We start from the raw sequence: 22,851 nt of genomic DNA, 5'->3' as shown, positions 1-22,851 counted from the left end.
CCGCCCCCCCGCCCGCGCGCCTGCCTTCAGGGGCCCGCCTCCCGCCCGTCCTTCTCGATTGGGCGAGCGGCGCCCTCTCTCTTATTGGGCATCTACTGTGTCATTCAATACCGAGAGGGAGACGGGGCGGGACTTACAGCCGATCCTTCCTTCTCATTGGCAGGCTGGGATAGCAGTCAAGCCAGCCGCCTCGCGGGTGGCGTGCCTTAAAGCGACATGGGCTAGCGCGGGCTCCCGTGCGGCCGACATGGCGACGGCGGAGGGCGGCCATCAGCACACGGTGAGGCTCGGAGAGCGGCCCCGCGGTGGGGGGCGGGACGGGTGGCAGGCTTGTGAAATCCCGGGGGTAGCGGCCCGGCAGTGCGGGGCTGGCGGCTTACCTGCCCCCAGCGTGCTGGGAGCCGTACAGGCTGTGGAAGCTGGCTTGTCTGTTAAGTGATGTATATATGTGTTTTATATGTATATTGCATATATATGTTATATGTATTATATATGCATGCCATGTATATCTACACATGTATATAGGTGTTTATGTGTGCGTATGCACGTATGTGTATGTATATATACTTATGTATATATATATATGTGTGTGTGTATACATCTATGTATATATATATATATATATATATGCATAAACTTATGATGCTTTTGCACACGTTTTCTAAAGCGGCAGGAAAAAAAGGTACTCTGCTATTGATAGGAGCCCTCTTGCTGTGCCCATAGCAGTGTCTGGAGATCCTGTTTGTAAGTGAGTGGGAATAAATTGTTGAATTTGGTTTGTTCTCAGCAGTAGCCCGGGGCCGTGACTTTGGAAACACCTGTTCGCGGGCAGCTCAAACCCGCTCTGTGCAGTGCTGGGGCAGCCGGGCGAGCACGGCAGGCCCGGAGGTGCCGGCCACAGCTGGCGGTGGATTCTGCGTCTGGTTGTTCCTCTTTGTCAGATGGAAACGTTCCCTTCAGCTGAGGTTTAGCTTTAGTAGATACCTGTGCCCTTAGGCCTGTGTGGGAGCAGCTGGCGGATTGGGACAGGGAACCACCTCCACGCCGGGGAGCAGAGTTTCCCAAGGCGCGGTGCAGGGGAGCAGCGGGACGCGTGGCACAGCTGGTGACAGGTGACACGAGGAGGGAGCCTGTGCTGAGCTCTGTGCACTGTGGCTGCCTCCACCAGGTCGACACCTCAAACAGATTCCCAGCTGGGGTTCTTGTTTGAAGTTTTGCCGCGATGTTTGTAGCTTCCTGGAATTAGTTGTCTTTTTCGTTTCTTTTCCTTGTTTTGGCTTTTTTTTTCGTCTGAGAAGCTGTGTTTTACCCGTGCTTCGGAGGAGCAGAGATGGTGAAAAGGCTGCAGCATCATGGTCAGAACAAAGTGCGAGACCACTCTTGTGAGGATTTGTAGTTTGGGGTCTCACTTGCCTGGGTGGTGAGCACCCATCGTGGGGTTCTCTCTTGTGAGTCTCTTGCCCTGCAGTGTGCTCCCATGCTTACAGCTGGGCCAGCAAGAGGAATTCGAGGGTTCCTATCTCTTTCCTGACTGGAATTGTTTCTAGCATGCCTGGAGAAGAAGACTTAAAAGAGTCTTCAGTAGGTATATGTAGGTTGTTTAATCAATTTAGTTAGCCAAACAAAACTTTTTTGGGGAAAAAGTTCCCCACTGTAGACTTTCTGTACATATTCAAAAAAAGAAACAAGCCCTGACTTTATATTTTTCTGAACTTTGAAAGTAGTTGCTTTTAATACATCTAGCACTCTATGGCAGATAGCTGACAAAAATTACTGTATTGTGCCAACATTTTTTTCTCCCACTTTGATGTAATTGCTTAACTAAGTTACCTTTTTTTTATGTCTGCTTTTAACTAGAGATGTTATTGAATTGTAGAGTGCTCTTGACTCAGTCTATATCAGGGAGGCACAGCCAGCACTTGGCCTGTGGGTGATAGGGGCTGTCCTTCCTTCCCCACTTTCCTAATACTGCAGTAATGAGGGAGGGAAGGCTCCTAATGGAGATTGTCCCTCCAAAATGGCTATGAAAGTTTGAATAACTGGGTACCTGGATACCTTATAATCACTACATTCAGTATCTCATTATTTTGGATTTTTTTTCCTCATTCCCTATATAATTTTCCTGAGCTTACTTTTTTTCTACTTTTTTTTTTTAAATGAAGTGCAAAGACTTCTGTGTGTCACTTAAAACATTACCAGGTATCAGTGTTTTTTTCTTTCTTTTCTGGTTGTGAGCAGCCGGATGAGAACTTGTAATAGCACCCATTCTAATTTAATCCCTTTTTAAAAAAACCTTCTGTGTGAGTTTGTGCCTTTTTTTTCCCTGCTCTGTACAGCCTTTAGGAGGTCCCTGCTTGTTGGTAATGTGTTATCCCTGGTCTGTGTTTTTAACATTCCCTTTTGTATGCTTGAGTAGGCAGCTGATACGCAGTGGTGAAAGCTGTGAATTTTGGAAGGCAGTGTTCTCAGACCCGTGGAGATAAAATGTGCTCAGCTCACTGTTATGTAACAGGTTGCACTTGCCTCCTTGTGGGACTGTTAAGCTTCTTCATGTACTGCTCCGAGGCTTTAGTGCGGCTTACAGAAGGAAGGACTATGAGGAGTACCCTGAAGGAGAGGAGATGCAGCAAGCATGACCTAGCTGAGATGCAGAACAAATATATAGAGTTCCCTGATTTTTTTTATTTTTCACAAATTTCCTGAGCATCAGAACATGATATTCTCTGTGAGACTTTCCAAGAGCAGGAACAAACTTAAATGATTTTTAATGACTTGAGAGCTAGGGAAGAAGAGCAGAGAATTGCTGTGATTTTTGAACTTTATGATGGGAAATTCCTTGATCCTGTTTCATAAACTTTCCCAATGCATTCAAATTATTTCAAGTCACTACTTATGAAACTGAATACAAGCCACTCTTTTGCTTAAAAATAGGTAAGAAAAATATATATGATAGCAAATTATTACTTAAACTGATAAAAGATCGATTGCCTGTGTAATAGATGCTATACCAGCACAATATTTTTCAGTAGTTATTTGAAGCAGGTATCTGTACTGACTATTACACTATTCAAATTAGTATAATTAACTATTCAAATTAATGCCTATTCCCTGAATCCAGGTGGAATTTAGAAGATGTGTAACTAGTCAAAAGCCTCAATTTGCTTTGCTTCTTGTGACTTTGGTGCTCCAGGGTTTTGAGTACACCAGCCTTTTCTTTCAGTTAGTCTGCTATTAGCTAGAAGAATGTTACTAATGTCAGTAAAAACAAACAGAAGAATTCCTTTACTTTGGTGTTTTTATGCAGTTACATTTAATTCTCAGACGAGGCTTTACCTGTAAAGACATAAAAGATGAGAGTGACATCTAGAAGGATTGTGATGCTGTCAGCCCTACTTCAGTTTCAAACTGATTCCCCTTTTTCTTTTGACTTTCATGGGGTACCTCTGGTTTGAATCATAGCAGACAGGATATTGATATTTGAATCAGTAGTTACTGGTTGGGTTATTATTATTTGAGGCTTGTGTTGCTGCTGTTCCTGAACTGCCTGCTGCAGAAGTGCTGTGTTTCGCTTGGCTCATTTTTACTCCATCGTTTGTTTTCGGTATTCTATGCTCATCAATGCCATATCCTGTAAAACTGATGGTATTTTTGATGTTAGCACCTAATAGGCTTTTGATCAGATGGATTCTTATGTTCTGGTTAGGCTTGTGAGGCTGCTGAGTGTAAAACAGTGTGTTTATGCATAAAACACCTGTTCGAAATAATTTTATTAAAATACTCTTAATTAGGGATTCTCTTTCTGTGGTAGCAAATGCGTGTGCAAGTGCAGTTATTTTGAGAAAAGCCATTATGTTCTGTAGGAGAATGTTATAAAGGCAGACTGCAAAGCAGTCATCAAACTGTGCTTAGAAACACCAGTTGATACATTCAGAGTAGTTAGGATCCTAATTTTCTTGCCCACAATGAATCACTTTATTAATAAGAGGAAATCAGTTGTATATGGGCTTTAAATAACTTTAAAAAATTCTTAATTTTTTTTCCCCATATTTGGCTCCTTGTAATGGATTATGGGCTGTTGTGTAATTTGCTATGAGATACTTAATACTTTGTGTATTTTAATTTTGGTCATGATATGCTCCCAATGACTGGTATTTGCAAAAGCATAAAAACACCCTGCCAAGATCAGCAATTGCTCATTTGACTTACTGATGAAGGGGAAAGCTGTAGGAGTTTTGCATCTGCCTGCAGCCCATCTCTCTTAGGTTGCCTTCAGATTCTGTCACTGAAATGTTTAGTAATGTGTGCAGTTAAGAGAAGTTAAAAATAAACACTTCATTTAACACATATATACAGGTTGTAAAGCTTAGGCCAGGTAGAGAGGTTTTTGGGTTGAAACCATAAACACTGTGTTCTGCCAAGGCTCCTTTATTTAGAGGAGCATCTTCCCAGCAAGGTGGTCCTTTCGTGTCATTGCAACATCCGAAGCACAGCAGGTGTTTGCAAAATTTGTGCAGACTTCTGGGAAATCCCTGATGTCTATAGCCTTATTTTTCAGAGTGGTCTGAAGCTGATTTAAGAGCATGTTTCTGCTTAGAGGGAGAAGTACTTTCCTGGCTGTGATCTGCTGGTTTTCCTGTGTTGACACCACTAATCAGGTGTAGCATAAAGTTACCTGGATATGTCTTGTGAAGTTCTACTTCTCCATCTACTAGTGGAAAGATATGGAGGATGAATTGAAGCGAGTGGAGTTAGAGGGATTGGGACTCTCACCTCACCTTCCCAGCTGCAGTGTATCCTGTGCCCCATGTGCAGTAAGTGAGCTCTCGTGTTAGAGCGGGGATGTGGAACCACGGTTCTGGGTGTGCCTTATCAGGTTTTGCCACCGTAGTGCAGTGTCTTGTGCAGTAAATATAGCCAGTAATTAAGAAGGTGGTTGTTTTTCAACTGATTTGTGGGTTGCCTTCTCCCAGTAAGTAGTAGACAGTACAAGTAAATGGAAAGCAAAAGTGTAGATCAGAAACTACTATGGGAAAGACATTCTTCTGTTTGCTACTGTTTTTAGTGGAGGGGGAGTTGGATGTAAAAATGACACATCCTAAGGCTATAAAGAAGGAAACTTTGGAGATATGAGTTTCCTGTAGCAGTACTTCTACACATCATCTGATAGAATCTTACTTTTCTTCATTTTTCTTTTTATGACAAAGAAACAAATGTGCTGAATAACAGTTTTGTTTTGTTTTCAGGATGATCTGCACAAAACTCTTAACTCTACATCAGCCACAGATGGACTTTCTTCGGCTTCATTTATAGAATATCCAAAGCACAAGCCTTTTATTAATTCAGATTTGCAGTGTTCCCCATGGAAACCAGTAATTCCATATCCTGAAAGCAACAGCAGAGGTAATAGTTCAGCAAAGTTATTTTCTTACGTGTTTCCAAATTGTGGTAAAATACTTCCACATCTATGAAGGTTGCAGTCTTTTTATCCTTATATCAAATCCCAGTGATGTCCAGCTCACCTGTTTTGTAGGTCCTTGGCACTTCTCTTTCCAAAGAGCACCTGAAGATAAAAGCCATCTTACAGATGGGGAAAGATGCTCCTTTTCGGTAGTAGAGAATTGTAAAATTGTCTGAGTACTTTGTGAAATTGTACTGACATGTTTTCTTTGTCCCTTCTTCAGTCTTCCTCTCCTTCAGCCTTTCCCCTCCTGAGTTGATAGCTGACTTAGAAATAAGGAGACTTTAGTCCCCAGAATGGTTTGGAGCAAAGGAGGAGGTTTGGTCCTGTTAAAATTGGAAGGCTTGTCATGGATGAAGGGTGTGTTGTGAGTATTTATTTTATCAGTGAAGACTTAAGGGATATAGGGAAGGTTTCAGCAAAGTGCTGAACTGAGAACTCACAACACCAAAAAGGAAGGCAGTTTTAATCCCATTTATTCTTCTTGTTTCTAGGCTGTTCCTTCTCCCTCCTTTCCCACTCTGGTCCTGATGTTCATCTCTATGTAAACAGATTGATCTTGTATGACTGGACATGAACAAAAAATCTATTCTTGGTTAGTTTTCTGTTGTTTTAGTGAATTAGCTTGTCATGTAGTGAGACTTACTCCAGAGCTGCCTTGGGGTACATATAGGTTGCATCATGAGGAGTTGGGAGGCCAGAGCAGGACCGATCCTTTTAAGAGCTGTTTGGCTCAGGGTCACTGCAGAAATGCTCCCTTTAAGACTGGAGTGTTACAGAGGCTTAAGGGTATGAACTACTTGATATTTTTTCCTTATATGGAGAAAAGTGAGAAATGTTTAGGATGAATCCTAATATTACCCAAACTAAGTAAAAAATCAGGATGATAGCCTCAAGTCCCTGTTCCAATAACACAATTAATATCTGAGTTACTAGGGTCTTGTGTGTTAATGACCTAAAAGATGAAATCTCAGTTCTTGCAGTGCTATTTAAAATGCAGTATGTACTCTCAAGGCCATATGTTTTGAGAGTGCTGTTGTCACAAAACTAAAACAGTCTTTACAGATGAAGAATTGCATGTGCAGGAAAGAGCTTCCTTATGAATTACTGATGCAAATGTATTTTTCTGGAGTGTGCTTCATGTTTCATTAGCAATAAAGTTTTGATTTCCAAGTTTTCACTTGGCAATTTTTTTTCTAATGGCGACTCTGCCAACTCTGAAATAAGGATGGCTGGTGGAAGACAGTCGAATAAATTATACCCCTTTCTAAAAACTATCAAATGTTTTTATTTTCAAAAAATGTTTAAATGATGTGCAAATGTATGTGATTATGTACTGAAAATTGAATCCAACACATGGATGATCCAGTATGCTTCTTTTTTTGCATAGCTTTTAAAAATGCAAAAATGTTCTGGAGTGTATATTTTAGTAAATTTAAGGATATGAGAATTAATTTTAAATGGCAAAATTGATTTGATTGTTCTTGAGGGTCCTTATTGCTCCTCCCATTCCCCATATGAAATAAATCTTATTGAAAAATGCTGAAATTGAGTATAGTAAAATCTGTTTATTGTGGGTTTAATGTCTTTGCGTGGTATATGTGTGCTAGCATGTACAGTTGGCTTTTAATGCTAACAGGAATGACTGAATTATACTTGGCCTGTTGGGTTTCACCTTTGTTCACTCCTTGAGTTGCTTCACTGCTGTTCTTGTTAGTCCTTATTGTGTGCATATACAGAGATTTCAATGTAGCTTTTAACAATAATAGTAACAAATCTGTTTATTGTTTCAGCTATGCCCATTTCAGCTGAATCCTAGGAACAGTAATGTAAATAGAGGGTGCAATTGGCGATACTGATATCGCAAATAGGACCAAATTATCAATAACTTTCTGTTAACTGTTACTGCTGTTGCTGTTTCTTATGTACATAGCAGGTTTGCATTGATGTAATACTCTCCTGTGCTGTTATTAATTTCAAGATTTGATGAATTTTTATTCTGGAATGGGTTTAAGCACAAAGGAGTGGGCTAATGTGACCTTGCAGATTAGTCTGCTATTTGAGCTGTGTGTACAGGTGTTCTTACATCTAACTTCAGCAGCACTGTATAGGGGAAAGGGCTTATGGTTATGGTTCCCTTCACAGAATTAAACGGCTCAGCTAAGAGATGTAATACATCAGATTACCAGCAGATGGTCTGATTGCAAGGTGATGTGAGTTCTATTACAACTGCTTTTCTTTTTGTGGTGAAGAATATAGAAAGGCTTTGTTCAGTAACTGCTAAAGCTAGGAATGCAGCTGAAGGGGAAAATGGTTCAGCACAAAGGAGATGTATGTTTTTAGATGGAGGAGTGGAACACAAGTACAGAACCAATAGAATAAAAAAGAAGTCCACTTGTAAATAAGCACATATATAGCTCTTCTCAGAGTTAACCTTTACTATGCTCTATGGCCATTTGTGGGAACATTGTGTTGTGTACTTGTAGGAATAATACTAATATGGCAAATTGGCACTGTTTTAACTATCTAGTGATGAGTCTTCATTTCCTTTTCATAAAGGGTCAGAGGATGCACTGTTTGTTCTTAATCAACACAATATTTATAGGCCTTGTTCTGGGAAATAGTTGTATCTTGCCCAAAGGTGTCAGGTGAAGAGTGTGCACTAAGGGCATCTCTTTGTTTGAGATTAGTTTTAGAATCAGTTATGGTTTAAAGGGAAACAGGTCTTAATTCCTGGAAGGACTGTTGGATGCTGGTACGGAACACTCTGACCTTCTTACATAACATGCTTTTATAATAACATTTCAAGTTCAGTGTTGTCTTGAAGTGGTGATTTAATGGTATCTAACAAAAGGTGCTTGTTCAATTGCAGCAATATTTTCTGCTCTGAAGAATCTCCAGGAAAAAATTCATCGACTGGAGTTGGAACGGTTTCAGGCAGAGGAAAATGTAAAACACCTCAGCAGGGAAACAGCAGACTATAAAAAAGTACTGACTGAACAAATGCAACAGGAAGAGCATGACAAGACTGAAGTGTCAAAGAAAAATCAAGGTTGTTTGCAAACCATCTATAAATACTATAGAACATTGATGTGGATGAAACTCGATTCCTATCAATGCATAAACCAATTTTAACTTACTTTGTTAAGCATCTTTTAATTTGTAATGGCATGGGGTGCTACAAAGAAATAATTTTAAGGTATTCTTCATTTTAGGGATGTTTATGCATACAAAAGTTCATTAGGCATAATACGTCAGTTTCTTACATAGGTCCTTTTCTTGTTTGCTTTGAAACTGTCCTGAAAACAACAACCAAAAAAAAAAACCAAAACAAAAAAACCCAACAAAATCCCAGGAACAAGTAATGCATGATATCTACTTTTTGCCTTCTGTTATCTTCAGAATTGTCTTCTCAGCTGGCAGCTGCTGTGTCTCGATGCAGCCTTCTAGAGAAACAGCTGGACTACATGAGAAAAATGATCCAGCATGCAGAAAATGAGAAGTCGCATCTCTTGGAGAAACAGGTGTGTTCCCAAAACTATCTTATGGTTAAATCATAAAAGTCATTAATTATGTCATGATTTTTCATAGTTAGTTTTCATAGTGTCATTTTAATACTTTTAAGTATGGATGTCTACTTCAGCTGGATGGTGTATACTTAGCTATGGATAGCTTCCCTACTTAAATTTCCCAGTCTTCTCACAAACCTGGTATTTTCTTTGGTGCACCTGTTTCTAAGGCAGTAGCAGGCTCTGGTATTAATATGAATTGTTTGCTTCTGCATGATTGGCTTACTGCAGTAGCTCATCCTTATCTTCCAGTGTTATACCTGTGTACCACTGGGAAAAAACCTCCCTTTTGTGTTTACAGTCTTCAGGTCCTTGATAATTTTCTTTACTAGCACTACTCTTGCTAGTAAGAGCAAGAGGGCTAAAATACTGTTTCTGTAGAAAGAGCAGTAAAATTTCTATTTCCCACCATCAGTGACTGGGATTTGGCCTAATCTAAAATGAACTTGAACTTTTTTTTATAGGCATATGGGTTGTCTGGAGCTGTTTGTTCATTGGTCTCTGTGGCTATTCTGTTTCAGTCTGTTAAATATTTACTGAAAAAAAAAATCAATAAAGCTATTTCTAATTTCTGCTTTTTTTTTTTTTTTTCTGTGTTGTGCTGGGAGGAAGGAGAAGACTGCACAGTCCTCTTTCAGATCTGGTTAAATGTGTGGTTTCCCTATGTTGGTGGACCAGTGGTGCAGTTTGTTCCCTAATTGTGGTAGCATCTAAAATTGCACAGAGGAAGTCATAGTTCCTTTGGTCCCTTTTGTTTATGGGCCTCCTTTGTGCTCCAGACGCAGGTTTTACAATAGATGGTCTTGTTTTCTTGTGTTTATAATTATTTTCCTTTTCACCTCTCCCTTCAAGGGCTCCTTGGAGAGAGATCGGCTTCTTGACCAGTCTCATGTTCAGTCGAAATTGGAAAAGCTGGATATACTGGAAAAAGAGTATAGCAGACTAACTATGATGCAGTCCATAGCAGAGGTCTGTCATTTGTCTTGGATACTGTATCCGATTTGTCTTGTTTATTGTAAACTGCACTTTATAGCTGTATGGCAGTAGCAGAGCTTTGCAAAACTTTGTGCTTTAGAGTAAGACAGCAACTAAACTTCATTTTAAACTGAGGTGTTGTGAAAACTGGAAGTTATTACTGAAAGTCTACATGTCCAGGTAGGCTTTGGGTCACTGTACAGTGCAGGAGTTGGAGTTTTATTATGCCTTAACAGTTTATTATGCTAACAGTTATTTTCTGTTAGTATCCAGATTTATCTGGACTTGTATGAATTTGATGTATTTTTTTCCTTTTAGCCTTCCTTATTAAGAAAGATAATTATTACTAGTTATTTTGTGTACAGACTTCTGGAGCTTTGTGTTGCAAGGCCTCTAGCACTGGGTGACTCCCTGTGGGTTTCTGCCTTTTCAGGACTCTATTTGAATTGGACTTCTACAAACTCAACGTGACTGTGTTTTGTCATATTCTGTTGTGGTGGGTTCACCCTTGCATTTTTATAATTTTTGTAATTTTATGGTGAGAAATTAAACTCAGTCTCAGCATGGGCTGCAAGGGGAATCTCTGCTCTGGCATCTGGAATATCTCCTCCTCTTCCCTTGTTGACCTTAGGGTCTGCAAGGCTTCTGCTTTCAAATATTGTCACTCCTCACTTCTGGCTGCAGTTCCCCAGCAGTTTTTTTCCCCTCCTTAAGTCTGTAATCCCAGAGGTGCTTCCACCATTGCTGTTGTGCTCAGCCTTGGCCAGTGGTGAGTCTGTCTTGGAGCCAGCTAGCATTGGCTCCATTGACATTGGTTCTGTTGCCATGGGGAAGTTTCTGGCAGCTCCTCAGAGAAGCCACCCCTGTAGCCCCATGGCTACCAGTGCCTTAAACCCCATACATCTGTGTACCCACTGATGTCCCATCCACATACCTCTCTCTGCTGCTGTAAGAGAGACCACAAGTCTCCCAAGCCTGGAAACTGCAGAGAGCTTAACCAGGGAGAGAATTCCTTCTGTGAATTTCTTTCCTGTTCCCCCAAAAAGACCAGATAGTACATGATTATATTGTGGTATTGTGGATGACAACTCTGGATTCTATCAAAATACAGGCTTGTCACCCTACTTACCACCTCTTACCTCAAGTGGTGAAGTCGATGGTGTTTCTCCAGAAGTACATAAGGAGATGTTTGGTAGTAAATCTTTAGTGCTTGGCTTGCTGCAGGACATTTAACTGCTACAACTATTATTGGGAGTCCCTGAGCCAAAGCAGCTGTAACAAGCTTTTTAAGATCTTGACACCTTGTTGTGGTGAGCTGCAGTTGTGGAGTACAAGTGGTTGCATTGTTTACTTAGGCCAAACACTTGGAAGGAGAAATAGGAGTCTCCTGGGTCTTGTACTCTGAAAGTAGCAGTAGTTTCCTTGGGTTAGACTTGAAATAACCTGTTCAGCAATTGGCATTCCCTCTGAAAGGCTTTTACCAAGTTTTTCACTCGTAGTAGCTGAAGTTTGGTGAGACTGGGTTGTTTGCCTTTTTGTGCCTGGCTAGTGAAAACAATTTCAGCCTTATGGTTCTTTTGTGTTCTTTTCTGGATCAAACCAGAGGCCTTTGATTCTTTAGGATTTAGTAGCTGTCACAATTAAATATGTTTTGGAGGAATTGGGTGTTAAATTCACACAGTTTTGAAGCAATTGTAGGACCTGAAATAAATCTGGATTTAGCTATGATAAGTCATTTTCCTTATGATCAGTATGTAGTCATGAGCCATTTTCTGGCTGACAGGTCTGCTTGACTCTGTGGTTATAGGCTATGTTCCTATGTGAGCATTTATATGATAGGTGTTACTGCAATATCTTCAAAGAGTGACTGCACTCTACTCAGAAGCATTGCATCTGTTCCCTCTTTGATCTCTGCTGTAGTTGTGGTGAGATTGTAGGAACATTTTCGAGTTGAATTTGAAGCAAGAAATAAGAGACTGCTTCGTACATGATGTGCTGAAATGGATGGAAAGTGGTGAGGTGATGGCTCATGAGTGAGCAGTGATGTATCTATCTGCCTCTGAGTTCAGACACTGACAGAGCTCAAGTTGCGTGTGGGTCTTACTGAGAGCATTTAATCTCCCCAGAGCCACTAATTGGCCCTATAATTACTGTCTTCAAGTAATTTGCTAATGTCAGGAGTGGCTGTGAAAAAGAAATGCTGAGATTCCTATTTATGTGGAGCACTTACCCTTTGGAAGTGCTTTGGAGGCATCTTTATTTCAACTGTAGGCCTGCAGTGCATTCTCTGTTCAGTTAACTGAGAAGATCTGAACATGTCTGTGTCTGAAGATGGAGTACAGAAACATGGCTGTTCCCTAAAAGTGCAGTTTAGGCTGTGGTCTTCTGTTTAGCCAGGTGACCAGAATTTGAATATGTGTGTGGATGACATTTTCAACAACTGTAGTTGGTAGTAATTGATCTTAATGCTAACCGTGATACTTAAAACCACCCCCCAGTTCTGTGGGTTGGGCAAAACACTGGAACAGATTGTCCACAGAGGTGGGAGATGCCCTGTTCCTGGAAACATTCAAGATGGGTTTGGACAAGGCTCTGAGCAATCACCTGGTTTAGTGGAAAGTATCCCTTGGACTTAGGTGACCTTTTAAAGGTCCCTTTCAGCTTAAACCATCCTGTGAGTCTGAGATTCTATGACTAGGTGGTTGCATGAAATTAATTTTCTGATAAAAAAAGAGGTCAAAAATATTACAATGAAATATTTTATTTCTAATTTGTCGTTAAAGTTTTTTGCAGCAGCTCCTGGTGATGGAGTGGATGTTCAGGCAGCCCGGTGTTGACCTGCAGTTGGCTTGCTGCAGCTTGCAGTGCTGTCTTACATGATGGGCAGCACTGCTGGCCAGGGTCTCTTGGCTTGGCTTTGTGGCCTCTCTGTTAGGGACAATCCAGTAATATGCATAATACCTTCTTCTATAAAAAAGAAAAAAGAAATTATTTAGGGAAGCTAGGTTGGGAAAATAATTTCTAACAGGGTCTGTCACAGATGCTACAGTAAGATATATTCTTGCTGTATAGTTTGAGCTGCATGCTGCAGCTGAAAAGGTAGCTGAGGGAATCCTCATTCATTTTAGAATAAAAGCCTTGGCCCGGCTCCATGTCAATCTTTAGTTTAAACAGAATATTTTCCTCAATATTTTCATACTAAAAATTCTGTCAGACTTAAGAGGTTAATAAAAGATCCTTGAGACTGACCACATGGATATCAAGAGTTGCATCAATAACTGTAAAGGGCAGAAGATGATTTTAAGTAACTTGGAATGCCTTTGTTTTGAATGAAAAAAAAAATCATCAGAATGATTCTTTCATTCAAAAGAAAAAGTTGGTTCCTTTATTATAGTGCCTTTGTCCCCAGTGTTTATCCAGGCTTTGGCCTTTCAACACCTTTGCATAACAGCTGCTTACATTATTCTTGCAGTTAATGCTTAAGTAAAGCAGAACTAAAATATTTATTACTTCAATGTAGTGGGTTTATAAACAAGCAAGTGTACAAATACAGCTGTCACTCTGTATAGCATGCTTTTCTGCCTTAAGTTTGATTAGTGTCTCTATAAATTATCAGTCTTTGGGGGAAGAGAAGGGAAATTGTTTTGGTTACTGGAGCTCTGAATTATTTTTTCACTGCTGTATAAATCCAGAAAGTTATTTGATAACTTCCGCATTGGGAATTTCAGTGTATCTTGTTTAAACAATGTTTTCATCTTGTTGGAGGTTTGCAAAGAGATGTGTTTTTTTCTTTTCTTTTGAAAAAGAGTTTCAAAAGTGTTCTTACATGCTTTTGTGATAAGAAGATGAAATGACTTCAGTTTTATTTAAAGGTATCTCAGGGGCATCATACAGCCTTTCCTCCCTCTTCTTTATTAGGAAGGTGGCTAGATGTTCAAAAATTCTTTCCTTGTAAGAGTGTAAGTTACAGGTTTTAGCAAAAATACCATTAGTGGTTTAAATAAAGCAAGTCTTCACTTGCACTACAATGACGTGTCTTTGTTAGCTCTTTTGTAGTACAGAATCTTGGAGGAGAATGTACACAAAGCAACCTACTGTCTCGGGTGTTTTTACAATTGAAGAGAAAGCCCTGTGTATTGCTCTGTGTGTGTTTGGCTGTGACTTAACTTCAGATACCAGTTGTGAAAGTAAGAATAGAAAATTCAGTTTAAATGTTAAGCATAAGCTTTTGACTGCTGTATTTATGCCTATACAGGTGAAGCATCAGCAATCATTCTAATACTCAAGTCTTCATTTATCCTTAAGTTGTAAAATGAACTCAGTTTTGTGCAAGCTCTTAGTATTGTAGGCATCAGGAGGAAAAAAGAATATTTTGTTAGTAATGCTATTATTTTTGTTCAACTTCGACTAGAAAAAAATGAAAGAGCTGGAACAGAAGCTTCATGAGGAAGAACATGCAAGGAAGCTTGTTCAGGAAAAAGCAGCTGAGGTAACCAACAGGAAATTTATTTTGTACTGGTATGCATTGTAATTAGCTCTTCCTTTTTATCAAATTTTCAGCTAAGCTTACTGAAAATGCCCCCATGTGCCTCACAGAATAGTGAAATCCTGGTTTTAGTCTTTTTTTTTTTTTCTTTTTTGTTTCTCCTCCTGCCTGAGGTACCAAATGTTCTGAAGTTCTCTGAGCTTTTTGGAAACTTTCTTCTATCACCACATGTGCATTGAAGCTTTGATTTCTTTACTAGAAGTTGGAAAAGAGGAGTAGCAATTCAGACTAATCCATAATTGAGTATGCATGGGAACCTCTCAATATATCAAAGTCAACGAATGGGCTCCCTTATTCATAATCATAATTAAAATATTGTAGAAGGAAGCAAAAAAGAGGCAACATGCTCTTAATTATGAGCCCTTAAGGATGCTGGCTGGTCCTCTAACCTGAAAGTGTGGTGTTCATTAAGCATTCATTGTATGCTGGAGAATTATAGAGGTAATGTGTTAGGCTCTAACACTAACCTTTGCCATGAATTTGGTGTGATGGGGAAAGTGGTGTCTCTAATAATCAAATTAATAATGAAAATAATAATGAAAAATTGTGCTGTGAATGCTACTTCAGGACATGATTTCTAAAGCCATGCCATATATTCCTCTTGAACAGCAAAGTGTGTTAGGATTCTCACTGTTGACAGGAAGTTCTGACCTTAGCTCTTTCAATAGATGGCTTGGTGGTTAGTTTTTTATTGTGGTTGGTTGGTTGGCTGTAGGTTTTTTTACTGTCAAATTCAATAGAACAGAAGGAGTAGTTGCCTGGTAACTCTATGTCATGGGATCAATTGATCATGGTTGGGTGGCTTTATCTCCCCAGTACCTTGCCAAGTGTAAAGCACAGCTGATGTTTTGGCACTTGCCTGCATGGGACAAATGGACTAAGGCTAATTCTCTAATTTACTAGGATTACTGATGAGTAATGCTAACAGAGGAAGTATTTAATGTTTAAGTTGACCTTGGACTGCAAAAATACCCTAAAAATTTACAGCCCTTGCTTCTGGAGAGCCTGTGTTTTAAAAATTCTTGCAGTTCTCCACTTGTACTGTCTGACTATTTATTAATATAATTTCAGTAACTCCCCGTATTCCCTCAATTGTAGCTTCAGACAGGCCTGGAAACTAACAGACTACTGATTCAAGCAGCATCACCACTGCTTTCTCCAAAAGCAAGACAACCCAGGAAAAAAGCTAAGCAGCCAGAAAAGGTAAGATGTGGGGAAGAGAAGGGCAGTTACTGAGAAGTTAAGTAAGGTTGTGTGCATGTGATTAGGGAGCAGGTTTCCCCTTTTACTACAAAGTAAAGGGAAAGTGGGTTTGCTGTAGTATAATTTTTGCTGAATACTTGTCTCTTCTTTCTTTCCAGAAATGCTCTCGTGTAAGACATCCCACTGTGCAGCCCCATTACAGATTGTGTCTGGGTGATGTACCCTTTGTGGCTGGGAAGGTGAGCTGATTAATTCCAAGGCTTAGAGCTCAGTAGCTGCAGCTCCTTAAGGGACTTTGTCTTGGTGCACTCCTGACACCCAGTGGTCAGATAATTTAATTTTCTTCAACACTTTTCATACAGACTGTCTTTGAAATATTTGTTGGTGCATATTGACAACTAGCTGAGTTAGTATTTCCAAAAATGGGCCTGTACTATGCTGCTTGACAAGATGTTCTTGTTAGAGCATATTAATTCAAACAAAAATTACATTCTTGTCAGCAAAACAAAAGTGGCACTGTTTTTAAATGCTCTTCAGTATTATTGAGTTGTTGATAATGCCATTTAAAAGAAGTCTCTTTTCCTTTCAGTCTACCAGTCCCAGTCATTCAGTTGCTGCCAATGTGCAACACGTGCTACACCTGATGAAACATCACACAAAAGCTTTGTGCAACAGACATGTGGTAAACGATACTCCACTAGCAAAACCCACCAGTATTGGCCATCCTGCCAGCAAAAGCAGAAGGCCACCCCTGCCAATGGACTCATCCTCATCTCAGGAAGAACTCTCAGAAGTGTTGCTGACTTTACAAGATGAATTTGGACAGATGAGTTTGTGAGTGTGGTATATTTTCTTCTGCAGATTATGAATGCAGCTGTTTCAAAGCCTTGTTGCTTTGAACTTGAGAAAGTTCTTAGTTTAGGAAATCTCTAGAATGTAATCTTTGTCTTCCTGACTGCAGAGGCTGTCAGTTTTCCTTACAGTTAGAGGCTCTGCTAAACAGTCTGAACACCAGACCTGTGCTTATGTGCAGCAGTATTAATTTCAGAAGAGGTAAGGGAGAAGTCTGGTCATGGCCCCAGTGCAGTGAACTGTTGTGGTGTGGACCCAGCCAGCACAGGACCCTGCTGCCATTCACACATCCCTGCACCCATCCTTCCCCCATGTTGGGATGGGCAGTATTCACCCCTTCTACTGTACCATTTATGTCCTGCCCAAGCCCCACACTTTCCAATGTGTCCCAGTTAACCACCATCACCTTTCCAATCTTTTGATGTAGGTACACACAAAATATAATTCCTGTAGTCTAAGGACTATCCCATTACTAGTCCATTGAGTTAATTTAGTCCATGACTTTAGACTCAGCTGTCATAACAGTCTTCCTGTGCAAGAAGAACTGGTGGGTGGATAGCTGAATGGCTGAAGTGACTTGGGGATGTGGGTGGATGAGAAGCTGGACATGAGCCAGCCATGTGCACTCACAGCTCAGAAAGCCAATCCTGTCCTGGGCTGCATCCACAGCAGCGTGGGCAGCAGGGCCAGGGAGGGGATTCTGCCCCTCTGCTCTGCTAAGACCCCACCTGTAGGGCTGTGTCCAGCTCTGGGGTCCCAACATAAGGATATGGGCCTTCTTGAGTGAGTCCAGAGGAGGCCAACAAGGACAATCAGAGGGCTGGAGCACCTCTCCTTTGAAGACAGGCTGAGAGTGGGGGCTGTTCAGCTTGGAGAAGAGAAGGCTGCAGGGAGACCTCATTGTGGCCTTTCAGGGCTCAAAGGAGGCTACAAGAGAGCTGCAGAGGGGCTTTCTACAAGGGTGTGTAATGTTTGCATGAGGGGTAATGACTTTAAACTGAGAGAGGGCAGACCTAGATTAGATATGAGGAAGAAATACTTTACTGTGAGGATGGTGAGGCACTGGAACAGGTTACCCAGGGAAGGTGTGGATGCCCATTCCTGGAAACATTCAAGGCCAGGTTGGATGAGACTTTAAAAGGTCCCTGCCTATGGTAGGGAGTTTGGAACTCAATGATTTTTAAGGTCCCTTCCAACCCAAATAATTCAGTCATTCTTGTTCTTTGACCTTCAGCAGCCCCACACAGGAAGGGTCGTCTGAGAGGCAAGGCAGGGTAGACAGATATTTCATTTCCTTTGTCTCCAAGGCAGCTGTGTGGAAAGCCCACCAGTAGCCTTTTGAGTCCTTAAAATGCCCTTGCCTGAGACAGTCTGTGCCAAGGGTGCACAGAGCCTCTGGGCCACTCCCAGTGGGGTGCTTTTGTCAGTCATTTTGTCAGGCTGGTTTCAGCCTCCAAGACCATCAGCTATTGGGATGCCCCTGTGTCCTGGCATCACTTCAGAAATATAAATGGGTTCTGCCCCTGTACAACTTGATGGCATTAGGGTACACCACTGTACACCAGGGTCTGCTGAAGCTTTGTTCTCCCAGGGGCCAATGTGCCCAGGCCATCTGATCCACACAGTCCAGTAAACCTGATTGTCCCTCTCCTGCACCTGGCTGAAGACAGGGCTCCTCTAATATTGGTCCTAGGATTTTCCATTTTCTGTAAATAATAATTAGAATTCCTTTCCATAGGAGCAGGAATAAGATCAGCCCTGACACTCTGTCTGAGAACTGCCCACTAAAGACTTAAGCAGCAACTTCCCTGGAAGAATTCCTATTTGTGCTTGCTTTTTTCCTACAACTCACTTACCTGTGCCTCTAGGGTTGAGGTGTAGGTTTTCCATCCCACTTCACGTTCTCCCTGTGGTCCCATAGGTGAAACTCGGGATTTCCTGTGGTGTGTACCCTCTATAACCTTTCTTTTGTGCAGAAGGTAGCTTACTCTTTTGTGGTTTCACCAGCACCTCAGTCCCACGCAGCTGCTTGCTCACTGCCCCCTGACACAAATCCTCCCCTGACCCGAACCCCATTCAGCACCACGCTGGATCCCAGCACTGGGACCACGCTGGTTTTAACTCCCGTGGGATATTGCGGGTTCTCAAAGGCTATTGTAACCGGCCTGGAGAAGAAGGGGGAGCTGTGTACGTGCTCGCTAGGCTGGCTGGCCGAGCAGGGAAGGAGAAAGGTGTAATTACAGCGGTTCCCCAGTAGATGGCTCCCGCAGCGCGCGGAGGACACCCGTTCCCCCCAGGAATTTCATGGCCAGGGAATCCGTGGCAACATAAACCAGCATTGCGACCCGCCATTAAACCAGTACAATGATGCCTAGAAAAAATTTGTCTTCACACGCTCTGGCCAGACCTGTCATTAATCCCTCACGGCACGTTGGGTGCCAAAAAATCCTGTCTTGGTTTAACCCCAGCTGGCAGCTCAGTACTGTGCAGCTGCTTTCCTGCCCCTCTGCTCTGGTGGGATGGGGAGGGAAATCGGGAAAAGGAAAAACCCATGGGCTGGAACAAGGACAGGTTAGTAACATAAATAAAGTAAAATGTAATGAAAAAGGGAGAGAAATAAAATCCAAGCATGTGATGCGCAGTACAGTTTTTCACCAGCTGCTGACCAAGGCCTGTCCCCAGCAGTAATTGTCTCCTCATGGCTGACTCCCCCTAGTTTATATACTGGGCATGATGTTCTATGGTATGGAATATCCCTTTGGCTGGTTTGAGTCAGCTATCCCAAATATATCCCTGTCCCAGTTTCTTGTGCCCCTGCTCACTAGCATAGCAGGAGTCACTGAAAAACCCTTGGCTTAGGGTAAGTACTGCTCAGCAACAATGAAAACATCAGTGTTATCAACATTATTTTTGTACTGAATCCAAAATGCAGCAATGTAACAGCTTCTAAAAATGAAAACTATCCTAGTCAAAAGCAGGATGTGGACAAATCCTGGACAAGTCCATTAAAGGACAGCTTTGCTTGTCCTGGTTAACAGAACATGAATTGTTACTGTACTGCACAGCTGCAGTAAGTACAGATACACAAAATATTAACTGAATGAGTTCTGAGATTAAGCTCTCAAGGGGTTATTTGGTCATTTTGAATATGCATTTTGAAGTTGGAAGCTACTTAGATTATTGAGCCTCAGTGTTGCAGCAGCCTGCCACCATGATGTGCTACTGTAACAATGCTGCAAACTAGCAAAACAGTTCTTACAGGTTTGTTATGGTGTGTTGAACATGTCTGGCTGCTGATGCTGTGGTTACCTAGAAGTGTTATTTCTGAACTGGATACAAGATGTAGAAACCAATGGAGCCTGATGCAAGTCTTGTTCTGTCTGAATTGTGTGCTAGTGATCACCAGCAGCTGTCAAAGCTCATCCAGGAAGCCCCAACTGTTGCAGTGAGGGAAGATCTGGAGAGGGAACTGGAGGCACTGGTGGGAAAGATGGAAGCAAAGGCAGACCAAATCAGCAAAGTTCGGAGGCATCGTTTGCAGGTGAGTTTCTTTTGCCTGTGTTCATGCTCATGTAGAGTTGCTGACTTAAGCAGGGTTTTTTTTATGCTATATCCTAATCTAGCAGCAATTGCATAAAGCAGAAGTAACTAGAGTAGCATTGTCTAATTCCACCTTTGACATCCCAAAGTTAGTCTGCATACCTCCATGTACCCCAGTATTTTTGCAGAAACCTGTCACCGTTGTGCTCACTCATTCAACCTGTCCTGGACAGAGCTTTCACATCTGTTCTCACATTGCATTTTACACTCCTCTTGTCCCTTGAACATTGTTGAACAGTTTTCCTTTACTTGGAGTAAAGAACATATTTATGTTTTGATTTGCATTTTTTTAAGACTCAAAATACGTGTTTCGCCTGTTTTACAACTTTCAGAATGTTTTGGATAGTGTAGCCTTTTCATTCAAATCTGTAAAACTGATTCCCCATTTTCTTTTGTCTTCATTAATTTGAGTGAATTTCTTTCAAAGAGCTTAACCCCATGTGTTTAATCTGGTTCAGTTCATATGAATAATGATTCACCCTCACCTGATGTAGCTTATACACAAAATATGCTGAGACCTGACACTCAGAATGGACCTGTGAAATGCTTGCTGTTAGAAGTATTATTCACTTTCGATTATCTTCAGAGGAACTGCTGATTCCTGACAGAGAAGCAGATGTGCTGTAGTTCCCAGCAGTAATGATGCTGCATGTGCTATTGGCAAAAGTTTTAGGATCTGGGATTTAGAAAAACTGCTTCATACTGTCAGCTAGGAGGAGGGTGCACCCCCACCTGCAGAGAGGGGAGCTATAGAAGCCATCCATGTTGTGGTTTGGGTGAGAGAAGATATGAAGAAGAGAGAATGTGTCTGGATCTGACTGTCCAGTTCCCCATTCAGTCTTTGCTGGGCAGTACTGAGACTCACATGCTTTGATTTTACAGAGCTGGGTGTGGATACCACCTTTTCACCCCAGCAGAGCTCTGGTACTCTTTTGGAGCTACATCTGACAGTGACTAGCTATTAAAATTACTAGTATGTATGTAAAAAAAAAAACTGCTTTGTTTTCTTTTTTAATCACTGGATGGTAACAGTGATAAATCAACTTTTTTCTCTGCATCTTTTTATGTTACATTCCTGATGGCAGTGTTCCCCCATAATGAACTACTCAGTTTTTAGAGAGGTGGTAGATCACTGTAAGCTAAACACAGCTCTAAAGATACAAATATAATGATGCTTTGTAAGGAAAATAAAGTATTTATTGTTCAGTGTGACTTGGAAACGACCATTTGCTTACCTGGGCAAGGTAAGTTGTGGGATATTTCAGTTGATTGGAAGAATTGCTGGACATAAAACTGAAACAAGATCACTTCTTAATGTTTTTCTTTGGGCTTCTCTTTCAGCTAGAGAGACTTAAGAGAGAATGCAAGTCCAGAAAGACTCCTGCTAAACAAATAAAAGACAGCAGGTTCCCAGTCAGTGAGGTTAAAGTAACAACTACAGTAACCACAAAAGGGAAGAATGCAGGTCCCATCAAAGTGAAGCCTGGAGAAAAGAGTCGGAAAAATCTTCAGTTGCTGAGAGACATGCAGAGCATACAGACTTCACTACAGAAAGATGATATCAGCTGGGACTACTGACTTTTTTGCAGGAGATGTTCTTGAACCATCATGGCCAAACTTACATTCTGGATCTAAAGCAGCTGCCTTTCTTGCTGTGTGGAAGAGACTACTATATGATAACTGCACTTTTGAAATACAGGCTTACAGGCTCTTGGCTCTCCATCCCTGCATTTGGTTGTATATATTATGGTCTAGCTTAAATCACATTCCATTTTCAAGGTACAAGGACAGTGAACCTTAACAACAGGGCTCCCCCAGTTCCCTGTGTTATGGTTCCAGCTGTCCTTCTGTGTTGTTCCAGCACACCGAGCACCGCACATTTGCGTGGGTTGGTGTGTGTGTGTGTGATGTGCCGTTTCATGCTGTTGATCCAGGAGGCCTCTCAGGATGCATCTTGTGTGAAAACAGTGCTGCAGCCCTGGGTGTTGAGGGCTTTTGTCAGTTCTGTTCTGTGTGCAGCTGCACTGACTCCATCTCTGGGAGGGTCTGAGGGAGAACAGGTAAACTCTTTCAAAGGTGTTCTGTGGGGTTCCCTTCAAAAGGTGTCCCTGGTTCCTGTTCTGCTGTGTTGCATTAGTCAGCATCAGTGGCAGTGGATGTTTGAGTACTCAGAAAGGGAGCAAAGTAATTTATGAATTATGTTGCTTAATGATCAAGTGAAATTTTTCTACAGAAATCCTGCTTTAGCAAAAAGCTCTAGGATAGGGGATAATACCCTGTTGTTTCTAGCTGACAGCTTTGAGTGGTAAAGGAGTGAGAGAAACTGTCTTTTAAACTGCAAGTGCCTCAATTGTGCCATTTGGTCCTGGCGTCTTGCTTTTAACTTGAAGTATGTGCTTTGATGAGATATCAACTTTGGTAGTAGTGCAATTAAGTTTGTGCTCTGACTTGCACAGCTGATTAAATGTTATTTATTATGTTAATAATTTATAGAACTTCCTATTAATGGAATGTATAGAAGACCCAGATTACCTGTATATACAGTTGAAAAATAATAAAGCCGACTTGCCTGATGAATGCATTGTGGGAAAGCTGCACTTCCTCTATGTTAGCTGGGTGCTTGCTGCAGCACTGTGCCACAGCCAGTG

General features: G+C 41.4%; 1 protein-coding gene across 4 annotated transcripts; it reads left to right on the top strand.

The window, feature by feature from the left end:
• The first annotated feature begins 36 nt into the window (after nucleotides 1-36).
• Nucleotides 37-22,780, top strand: CEP57 (centrosomal protein 57). 4 transcript variants are annotated; one of them, XM_014250155.2, is made up of 12 exons: nucleotides 39-280; nucleotides 4,595-4,811; nucleotides 5,244-5,400; nucleotides 8,331-8,510; nucleotides 8,861-8,982; nucleotides 9,880-9,996; nucleotides 14,414-14,491; nucleotides 15,647-15,751; nucleotides 15,910-15,990; nucleotides 16,341-16,585; nucleotides 20,000-20,144; nucleotides 21,545-22,780. In XM_014250155.2, exons 2-12 carry the CDS (start codon nucleotides 4,722-4,724, stop codon nucleotides 21,779-21,781), a joined length of 1,557 nt encoding a protein of 518 aa, XP_014105630.1. In that variant the 5' UTR covers nucleotides 39-280; nucleotides 4,595-4,721; the 3' UTR covers nucleotides 21,782-22,780. The 4 variants fall into 4 exon arrangements, with proteins under 4 accessions (XP_087908230.1, XP_014105630.1, XP_087908228.1 ...); XM_088052102.1 differs by having other exon boundaries at nucleotides 4,556-4,811; XM_088052104.1 differs by lacking the exon at nucleotides 9,880-9,996 and having other exon boundaries at nucleotides 37-280; nucleotides 4,556-4,811.
• The last annotated feature ends 71 nt before the right edge of the window (nucleotides 22,781-22,851 follow it).

Source organism: Pseudopodoces humilis, chromosome 2, assembly GCF_049639895.1.
Source record: "Pseudopodoces humilis isolate 2021_Gansu_Grassland_sample_001 chromosome 2, ASM4963989v1, whole genome shotgun sequence".
Taxonomy (NCBI): Eukaryota; Metazoa; Chordata; class Aves; order Passeriformes; family Paridae; genus Pseudopodoces; species Pseudopodoces humilis.
This window is presented reverse-complemented; position numbering and strand designations above follow the sequence as displayed.